Genomic DNA, 10,687 nt, shown 5'->3' on the forward strand with positions numbered 1-10,687 from the left:
ATGAGTGGTGGTTGGGCCGGCCACCTGCCTGTCCTGCCTGACCCCAGGTCCCACTAATTCCTTCAGAGGAATGCCTTCCCAGCATTGCTGGCAAGCAGGGGACAATCCCATCACCTGAGAGGGCACAACTGTACAGCTCCCAGAGCTTCTCCTGGGATCAAACCTGACTTCTCCCTCCAGCACCAATTGGGAAGGGCAGATTGCTTTGCTTGTTGCTTTTTATGAAGACAACACACTGCTTTTGGGTCATTTTCCAGGCACCAGGTCTGGAAAATGAAAAAGGGCTCTGGTGAGTACAGTAACCCAGACATGTTTGCACTGGCTGTTACACTAGACAGTAAACAGGTGACTCAAGCACGGCTTGGCTCCCCTGCGTGACGGAGTCTGCACAAGGGCCTGGAGTAACCTGAACCCCGGGGTTTGCCCCACAGCACACACTCACGGATGCAAACTCTGATTTTCACAAGCTCCTGAGGGAACCTGGTGCCCCAACTCTCCTAGCAAGCAGAACTTGAGCCCGTGGTTGTCTTGAAAAGTGAGGGTGAAAACTTAAATGTGGTATTAGAAGAGAGTGGGGGCAAACCCAAGGGGAGTGAGCCAGTTCTGCAGAGCAGCTGGCAGAGCCCCCGGACAGGCTCACAAACGTTCATGTGCAATTGCAGATTGCTGCATTCAAAGGAAGGGCCCCCTGGAATTTGCTCGCTCTGATTCCCAGTCCAGCAGTCTGGCTGGCAGGTTATCAAAAGTCTTGAGTTACCTTCAGGATCATTTCAGCCCGAGTCATGCCTTTCACCACTATCTTTGTGTAGCTGGCAGGAGCCTTCCTCACCACTTGGGACCCAATGGAGGGCAGATCCAGGAGAACCATCTTCAGAGAATGAGTGTCCAGCAGCAGCTGCAAGAGTTAACCATACTCTGTTACTGAGGCCCCTTCTACCAAGATCCATCAGCTGCTGTAACCCAACATTCTTAAAAGTTTAACACTTCCCACACTGGGAAAAGTCCTGGTAATTGGACTGCAGGAACAGGAGGGACTGACCCATGTAATGACACTTCCAGGAGACATGATCACCTGTGGCTACACATCAGCATTGTGGTTGATTTTAACAGAGCACTGCTCTGCTGACTGGAAATGACTTATGGCAGCCCAACATCTGGCACATCAGGCACAGATTTCCAGTCCTTCCCCCCAACAGGATAAAGTGAAACAATCTTGATTACCTGGAGCTGTACCATGATTTAGGTACCGAGGTCAAATGAACCAACACCCCGCTTCCTCCTGCACCCAGCCACCCACAGTGTCAGGTTTTTTGCCTTTACTCAACCACTTGATTGGGGTTTCTTTCCTCAAAAACTGTCACACAGTGCAGCTACACTGAGAACTGCTCACAGCCTGGTTGTTGTTTGTTACTACCCCAGCAAATAAATAAGCAACAGCCACGAAATTGAGCCCAGACAGAGCAGCACTGTCTGATGACAAAATGCTGCGGGTTAGGGCTCCTTAGGGCAAAATGATCCTGGCATACCACACTCCTCTGATTGCACAAAGGATGTCTGAAGACACAAGACCAGTGAAGAACAGAAATTTGAAATCAAACTAGAGGAAGAGCAGCACAGTTTTATTTAGAGAGCAGTGAGTGTGAAAGCCCGCTGGGCTGTCGGCACACCCAGAGCATTTCCTCAAAAAGGGAACTGGTAGAAGCTCGTTCTGGAGGGACACACAACACTGTGGGCACTGCAGAACCCCCAGCAGCGACCACAGCAATGTGAACACTGGATTCAGCACATGTGGGAATTCAAAGGAACACAAAGGGCTGAGCTGTGGAGGAGGAGGAGAGGCGGATCAGGCTGGCTGCAGTCTGGACCCCGTTATCTGTGGCAGTGTGTCCTTGCTGGGAGCTGCATTCTCATGGCTTGCATGAGAAGAACCAATGCCATCAATCTCCTCCTGGGGAGCCAGGAAACCACAGCACAGATGAGCAGCTCTGTGCACCCCAGGCTGCTAGAGACCACAGCTCAGGCTGCCATAGCTGGATTCCTGTGTGTCTACCAGGGATCCCAGAGATGGAAGACATTTCCATGGCTGGGGAATTCACGTCTTTCCCATACAAACTCTCTCATGGCTAACAGGAGTTCTGCACACCCTGCAGCCTTTCCCACAGGCACAGCTCTTGCAGGCTCTGTCCCTTCACCTTTACACATTCCAGGTCCCTGGCATTGCTAACTCACTGCCAAAGCGTGCTGGGATGGAAAGTTGTTAAATCAGAGAAGAAAACACAGAAAGCAAAACCCCACAGGTCTTGTTCCCTGCACTGAACACCTTCATAAATACCACCCCAGTATCCATATCCCATAATTATTAGCGAACAGCAGGAAAAGCTTTGTGTAGGACCAGAAAGGCCAGGAAAATGTATTCCCCAGCAACATTTGCACCAGGGAGGACAAAGTGGCATGGAAAGATGTTGGTGGGTGACCAGGGGGGTTCAAAAGATGTTAAAGGAACTGGGGTTCTACACAGTGCAGAGAGAGAGATCAGCTGCTGAGACCTCTGTACCTCTGGCCCCAGGGAGGTATGTCCCACTCCTAATGAGATGTATTCACTGGGAATCAGCCTAATAAAAACCTTCCCTGTCTGCTTTAGAGAAGCAAATTGGGCCTGTTATTCCCATACAGGAATACTAAAACCTTTTAACATTAGACACAAGCCCACTGCTGGTTAATCACTTTAGAAGCTTATTTAAAAAAGACTCCCTTTAATCACTCGCAGGTTATTGCTCATCACACAAGACAAGCAGGCACCGAGCTTCACTCATTTGCTTTCCATTAAGGACGAGGAAGGTTTTGATGTAAAACTCCTGTTTCATTTTGCAGACCCTGCTCAGAACCATCTTTGATGCCTAAAACCCAAGCAGCTTTGAAGGCACCCATTTGAAGTTCACGGCAGGCCCATTAGGGATGATCCTGCTTTTTTTTTGCTTTTCCTTTTACTTTTATGAGCCCACAGGGCTAACAAGCTCGATGTGCAGATAAAACCCTGCCTCTTCCAAATCCCATCATCATGGAGCAGCAGGGTCCCAGCCTCCATTTCTTGAAGCCAAAAGCCATCAAATATGACAGCCAACGCACCTACTACTTCTTACCTGCTCAGCACCCACCATGCTGATAGGTTTGCACTTGAAGAGATGGTTAATGAACTTGGGAATGAAGGAGCTGCAGGAGAGATACAAAATGACACAATTACATCAGAGTATTTGCAGTCAGACAGTCTTCTGTGGGGACAAGGCATGCAGAACCAAACCAGGATGGCTTCCACAGACACCCCGAGTGCCAGCTTCCCAAGCTGATTCCAGACATATTAAATATACTAAATAAAAAAGAGCCCAACCACTAGGCACAGTTCTTTTGCTTTAATCCCTCCTAATCTCAAAGTTCATTGAGAAGCTAGGTAAATAGGTAAATAAATTGCTATATACTGTAACATGAAGTATTACAGTACAAGGTCAGCAAACAAACTATTGTGCATCACAAAACCAGCAACACACCAGGATTAGTCTCACTGTCCATGAGTGGAAGTATCTTGACTGTATCCAGAACCTACATTTTCCTGCACACAAGTAATTCCATAACATGCATATTACACACTGAACTTGAGGTCCAGCCAAGGCTGGAGGTCTGCTGGGCCCTGGACACTCACACAGAGGCACCCTTCCAGAAAGCTCCTGGCCAACACAATCAAGACAAGAAAAAGTTTTGTGAAAAGGAAAACACCATTACCATATTTTACTGTCATGGACTTCAGACTCAGAAAAATGACTGCCCAACCAGGGAGAGCTTAGTGAGAATGGAAGCCCAATATTCACCACTTCAGAGCATCAGCTTTAGTTTCAGCTTTTTGCCTCTTGATTTGAGGCTTTGAGGCAGTTCCACTCCTCAGTGGAGAAGCAGATGCTCCCTCCCAGCAAAAGCACTGGCTGGGCACCTGCAGGACAAGCTCCTGCCCAACCACTCCACCAAGGAGTAGCACCAGGAAAGCTCAGGAGCTGCATGAGCAACAAACTCTGTCAGGACCACACCACTTGAACAAGTCTTCCTCTTGCTGCCTTGTTTTTAATGTACTCTGCTTCTTCCACGTGTCCTCCTTTGGCTGAATGCCTGCAGGGCTCACATTTCCAGGACTTGTCCATGACCTGGTGGCAGGTCTTAGATTTTAATGGCTCTGTCCTAAGTGAGTTTCTGTCCTTTGGGCCGAGGCTGTTGATGATGATGATCTAAATTCAGCGTGGTTCCCCCCTTACATCTGTTAAGCTATTTGTTTCCTCCCCACAACACAAGGAGCACGGACAGCATCTTGTTTGTCCTGCCACCTGTTTTCCAAGCCAGGACATTTATTTCTCATCCTTTCTCAAGGAAGAATGACAAAAGTGTAGCTCAGGCACGCAGCGTGCCAAGCTGCTGAGCAAACCCAAAGGAATGGTTCAAGGAAGAGCCCTTACAAGCAAAGGTTCCTTCCCTTCCCTCAGACACAGTCACTACCTCTCTCAGTGAATCATTTTATCCTGGAGAGCTGTCAAGGAGAACAATTTCAAACTACTGTTGAGAACCAGCTACTGGGCTGCCCCAAGCAGCTTTGAATTTGGCCACCAGAGAAACAACCTTGGCAATGAAACAGGAAGAGGAGGAGGAGGAGGAAAACAAGCCCTGTCTCCTCTTGCACAAAAGCATTACAGTGCAGATTTAACCTATCTGTTTTTAAAGTCCGTTTTTCAGGTCTGTAACTAATTCCCAGAGGGCAATTAGAGAGTGATGAGCACAGCTGGAGCTTAGGTGATCCTACAAAATGATGAATTGGCAGCAGGTCTGGATGCAGCAGCTCGCTGCTGGCAGAACAGTGCAAGAAATTAATTGTGCCTTTGATAGTGTAGGTAGATCCAATTGTCCCTCCCTCTGCAAGGTCAGGCATGGAGCTAAAGCTCATGTTGTGTATGAGAAACAGGGTGAGCCTTTCCTTCTGCAGGGTGGCAGACTGGCAGCCCAAGGCTCCCCTTTCCTTGTTGGTTTTAATCTTCTTTTCTATATAAGCACACAATCTCCCATAGACAGCATTCTGCCTCGCATGAAACAATTCCCAGGCCCCTTTGGATGGCCACCCACCATCAGTGCAGAGGGGTAAAGCGACCTTCCATCCCCACATGCCTCTTATTTCACGCTGCCTTATTGGAAACAGCTTCCCAACTCCAGCAAGACAGACAAGACAAACTGTAAGAGCCAAGGGCTGCTCTGGAATCTTTTTCCCCTTGTTTTTTTTTTTTTTTGGACTAGCAGAGACCATCAAGAGCAGTTGCACTTAACAGAAAAATGCACTGGAGCCTCTTGCCTAGGCTGGACTCGATGCCTGATAGTCTCAGAGTACAGCAGGCAATCCTGATGTGAATAATACGTGCATGTTCAGGGGTAGTGCTCTGCACGAGGCTCTGTGCTCTGAATGCCTTTACTCCCTGCACAATCCCAGCTAGATTGGATGCCAGAATTCATTTACAGCTTCAGCTATAAAACTGAACCCAGCAAACCCTCCCTAGAAGCAGAGAAGTCCCCAGTGTAATAATAAAGCAGTGCAAGGCAGATGAGGAACCTAAAGCACAGAAACCACAGCATCTGAGAGGCTCCCATCCAACGGGAGCGGCTCTGCCAAAGCCTTCCCCTAATCCCCTGCACTGATGATGCATCAGACACAATGCCTTGCTGAAGGAGGCATAGACAGACATGCAACCACAGTCTGTCTGTCTGTCTGATGGGCTGAGCATCCCTCAAAGGTTCTGGTGTCGCTGAGTCATTGCAGCCAGGGAGGGTTTTGCTCTACCAAGGTGGTGACCAGCCCTTGCCCAGGCTGAGCTCAGCCCTGAAACCTCCAGGAGCCTCCACATCACAACCTTCTTCCCACCAAACTCCTCTCACTTTTTAGCTGCAGCACCTGGAAGGACACAGCACCCACCACACTTGGCTGCTGGTAATGGAGGAGCCGCTTCCCCAGCGAGGGGGAGAACTGTTTGTTTTTCCTGTCTCTCAGTCCTAATCTCTTCCTCATTGAGGTCAGGTCACAGACTTCCCAAACACATCCCAGCATAGCAGCCACGGCTTTGCTGCCATAGGGTTTGATTTCAAAGGATAAGGTGCAGAGAGAGCTGAGCCCCCCACCCTGCTTGCCAGTGCCTCCCGGAAAGCCGACGGCAACCCGCCGTCCCCAGAGAGCGCCGCTCACACATCGGTCAAAACAAAGCAAAAATGACAAATTAGGTTAGAGGATTGATGCAATTTCTGATGGCCATTTTTCTTCTCTCCAGACTTGGCTCAGATCCCGCTGTTTTAAATTTAGTGACTTTAGCTGCCTTCTCCCCTGTGGTCCTGTAACTCAACACTCGTGCTTTATACAACCCATTAGAGCTGAGAAGTGGCAGCTCACAAAGACACAGGCATTAACATGTGGAGAAGCACAAGGACTGTTAAAAGGATTTTCAGCATTGTGGGGCACACAAAAGGCCAGGTATTTATATTGGCCCAGCCAGCATACTCCATAAGAATTCAGAGTTTCAAAAATACAAATATTTGTACGCATTGAAATGCATTTTAAGGAGATTGGTGCTCCCTTACCACTGGGCTGGTTCTCCTTAACACCAAGTTGTACAGACCCAGCAAAATCAGTCTTTAGGAACCCATTTTCCCCTTCTACGCCTGATCCATGGCACAGTGAGTTCAGGACTGTGTCTTAATTTTAATGTGCTGCAGATCAGAGCTGCAGTTGTCTTAAAAAGTTTTTGGAGAAGAGCAGTGGCTTCTGTGCTCAGGGATGAGGACACTCAGATGACAACTTCGCTCATATCTGAGAGCTGTTTCATGTGGAGTTTACTTGGTATGTGCCTGGCAATGAAGTTAAAAGGGAGGCAACTAAGCTGAGGTATTAAGAGTGTGCTGTGAACAGTTGAATAAATGGGGGGTTTTATTTATCACATAAAATTCAAGTGTAACCACACAGAAGGTTTTCATGCAATGAATTCTCACTGAGACAGCGTTTCAAACAGTGATTATGGGCAACATCATCACATGATTTATCAGTAACTGCTCCTTAATTCAAACTCATGAGCACCCTGAGACAGAGAAGGGGATGAAACTCTCAGGCCAGCCTCCCTGCTGTGAAAGCTCCCAGTTCCTAGGATAGCTCCTGCATCCCACCCTGCTGAGGCAGGAGCTGCAGCTCCAGTCTCCAACCCACACAGTCCCTGCCAGGCCACTTATTTCAGGCTGATTACCTTATCAGAGATGAATGAAACGTTAAGGTATTTTAGAGCGACACATGACACGCACGCCACTGCTCACAAGTCCACCAGCACGGTCACATGCGACACCAAAAGCAGCAGCTACAACTGGCACAGCCCTCCTGAGGGCTTTTCTTGGGGCATTGCCATGTGGAGCTCAGCTGGCCACAGGCAAGCAGGGAAGAGCTCAAAGTATCTTCCCAAAGAAGTGAATTTTTGTTTCAGACACAGAGGCGAAAGTCCACCCTGAATCCAGCAGCAAGGGGTATTTCTGTCTCACCTGCCACTTCTTTCATGCTGCTCAACTTTAAGTGACTTGCCAGGAAGATGCTTTAATATCCCCCAACATCTGAATGTGAATTTTCCCTCCTGACTGAGCTATTTTTGAACAGAAAAGCAGCTTTTAGGCTGTGAAGGTATAACATACTCCTCACACATGCCCTCCTTACAGTGCTTATTGTTAATGTTATTTTGAAGCAAATTTCTCAGTACCTGGAAGCCCCATAGAAGAAAAGTAGGTTTTCCCACAGCAAGAATCGTGTCTAAAGCCAGATAGTCAGTCTTTTAAAGATGCCCAACCCAAAACCTTCTGCACTTGGCAAACAACACCCAGTGATCATCACACTGTTTTATGGGATGACCTGGATAAACTGTGTATGTTGGTAACTTACTTTGCAAATTTTATGCAGAACTGAGTGAAATACTTCCTCGTGGAGGCCAGGTTGTCACGGATGATGGGCACATTCTGTTTAATGTGGAGGATCACTGAGGTGACATAAGGACTCTGGTCACCGACGTGTTCCACGTTCTGCCACTGCATCTGCACAAAGGGAAAAAACAACCAAAAATGACTGCTTAATTCATTAAGATTCAAGCAATAGGTAAGGGAAACAGTACAAACTTCCTGCCAGGGGATCTCTGAGGAATCATTTAGAGACTGTCTCTGCAATTCACCACCAAGGTCAAGTTCTTCATCATTAAAGTGGTTGGGCAAAACCCTTCCACAAGAGGACACAAAGAAAATCCAGAGCAGCCCCCTTTTGCACCAGAGCAGAGACTGTGACCAGTAACCCACACAAATAGGGACCATTAGGATTTAAAAAAGCCTTTGGACCACACCAGGCTGCTTTAACATTTAACTGTTTCCAGTTTGCTGGGATGAAGTACCCATATAAATCCTGATTACAGGCATTTGAGAAAATATCTGCAAGCTTGCAAAGTCTGGATTCCTGTAGGGCAGCCAAGACTTTAATACTGGTGAGACTGATGACAGATAGATGGAAGAGGTAGAAAGTCTTAAAGTCCAAAGCACTCTACACCAGTGTAGCTCACTGAAAACACTGCTGGTGTACAAGCCAGGATGCCCAAGTCCAGCTCTTCCAAATGCATGTAAAAAGTACAAAACAAGAAGAGTTACTCAACCTCCCATTTTGTTCTCATTTATTCTCAGCAGAACTGCAAGAGAACAGCCCCTGTGAGCCAGATGTGTGGCTCCCTTGACTTTCTCTGAGCCTTGTTTTCAGTACACAGGGCACTCCCAGTGTAAGTCAAGTGGAAAAACCAAAAAAGAGGTGATTGGGTCTGGTCTGGCCTTATGTATCTACCAGAGTCTCACGGAGGAACACAAGCATCCAGAAAAGCACTCTCAGTTCTGCTGCTGCTCAGAACTCTGCAGTGTTCTCCCAATAACTCTTTGGATATCTGTTCCTCATGCTGGAGATGAGACAGGAGGAAAACTCATAGGAAATCAGGAGAGGAAACTGGGCACATATGGAAGATGAGCTTTTTCCTTTGAGGGGCTGTTTGTCCTCAAACTTGTTTTCTCCATTTCTGGATTTTGCATGTAAAGTTTTTTATTTCTGGTTTTAATTTAATTTAATATGGCTACTTTGCCCCCTGCAACTCAGCTGACTCAATTCCATCCAAACAACACGCAGCCTAAGTGACTTAGTGGGAAAGAGAAGCCAAATTCTTTGCAAAACCACAGTGTCTGAGTCTACACATGTCCCACTAAAGCTGTCTTTATTTAAACCAAACAAACCAACCCCCAGCCTGCTGCTCTCACATCAGCTGGGTGGCTGGAAGGGATCCCTCTCTCATCACCTGCTCCACAGGTTTTCACAGAGTCACAGAATATCCTGAGTTGGAAGGGACACACAAGGAGCATCAAGTCCTACTCCCAGCCCTGCACAGCAATCCCACCCTGTGCATCCCTGAGAGCATTGTCCAAACTTTCCTGGAGCTCTGGCAGCCTTGGGGCTGTGACCATTCCCTGGGGAGCCTGGGCAGTGCCCAGCACCCTCTGGGGAAGAACCTTTTCCTGACATCCAACCTAACTCTCCCCTGACACAGCTCCAGCTGTTCCCTCAAGTCTTGCTACTGGTCACCTGCTTTTCTACTCTTCATGGTGCTGGTCTTATCCAAACAAAATACTCTGTGCCTTTCTCCCTGCTGGATTCACACATTCCCTTCTTGACAGAGCAATCCTCACCCAACAAACACACCATCCCCACGGAGTGGGAGCGGCCAGAAAGTGGGAAGGGACTGCTGAGCTGAATTATTGCACCAATAATGAAACAGTAGCTCTTTCATTTTGTTGGTCATCATTCCAAAAGCAATACTTTACAACCAAACCTTTAAAGCATGAACAGCAAAAATAGCCCTTTTGTGTGTGTGTGTTTGTGTGTGTGTTGATGTGGGTGTGTTTCACCCGAAAAAAACACCCAGTAGCTGCAGAGAAAGGAATAGCACACATACTGAGAAGTCATCAAAAGAAATATGAGCCCAACTCTGCTGGTAAAGCTTTGTTCCTGTCTTTTTAAATTTATTCCTCTTTTTCCCCTTGTCCTATGCTTTTCTTGGGATATCCACATAGTTTACATACACAAGCTGGAAATGAGTCCAAGGAACAAGAGCAGTGAGATTTCACTGAAAGGGAGAAGCCCAAAGGCACCTGCAGGCTGGGAGGACACGGGGTGTCTGCAAGGGTTGGGAGACCTGGTGCTGCCTTCTGGTTCTCACAACAAAACACAGCGTTTAGGTTAAAACAGGCAGGAGGAAAGAGAAACCCGGAGCAAAACCGGGCTGGTTTGGCACTTCACAAGAGCTGTGCTGCCTCTTGGGAATGGCAGGGGCTCCAGAGTGCTCCTGTGTCCCCAAAGAGCCACCAAGTCCCTCCTGTGTGTCCAGCCCTGGGTCTCCAGCAAAGGGGCTGCCTCATGACCGAGCAGAGGATGAATGAATCTCCGATTCTCCCTGTTCCCAGCAGCATCCCACTGTCAGCTTCTCCTTGCAGGCTCCAGACTGGGCACCTGCTGCCTTGACCTCGTGCTGCTCCTGCAGGAAGGGGCGGGAGGGGAGCGGGAAGCGGCAGGAGCTGC

The 10,687-nt window shown here is 48.0% G+C and overlaps 1 protein-coding gene across 2 annotated transcripts in view; it reads right to left on the reverse strand.

Moving 5' to 3' along the window:
* The window catches only part of VPS53 (VPS53, GARP complex subunit), a 59,809-nt gene that overhangs the window by 4,987 nt on the left and 44,135 nt on the right, over nucleotides 1-10,687 (reverse strand). For both annotated transcript variants that reach the window (XM_017730986.1, XM_017730987.1), the window contains exons 17-19: nucleotides 7,979-8,127; nucleotides 3,141-3,210; nucleotides 758-895 (exon numbers count right to left, since the gene is read on the reverse strand). In XM_017730986.1, the coding sequence (XP_017586475.1) occupies nucleotides 758-895; nucleotides 3,141-3,210; nucleotides 7,979-8,127 (357 nt within the window). The remainder of the gene's footprint in view (nucleotides 1-757; nucleotides 896-3,140; nucleotides 3,211-7,978; nucleotides 8,128-10,687) is intronic.

The sequence above is a fragment of the Corvus brachyrhynchos genome, unplaced genomic scaffold, assembly GCF_000691975.1.
Source record: "Corvus brachyrhynchos isolate BGI_N302 unplaced genomic scaffold, ASM69197v1 scaffold283, whole genome shotgun sequence".
Taxonomy (NCBI): Eukaryota; Metazoa; Chordata; class Aves; order Passeriformes; family Corvidae; genus Corvus; species Corvus brachyrhynchos.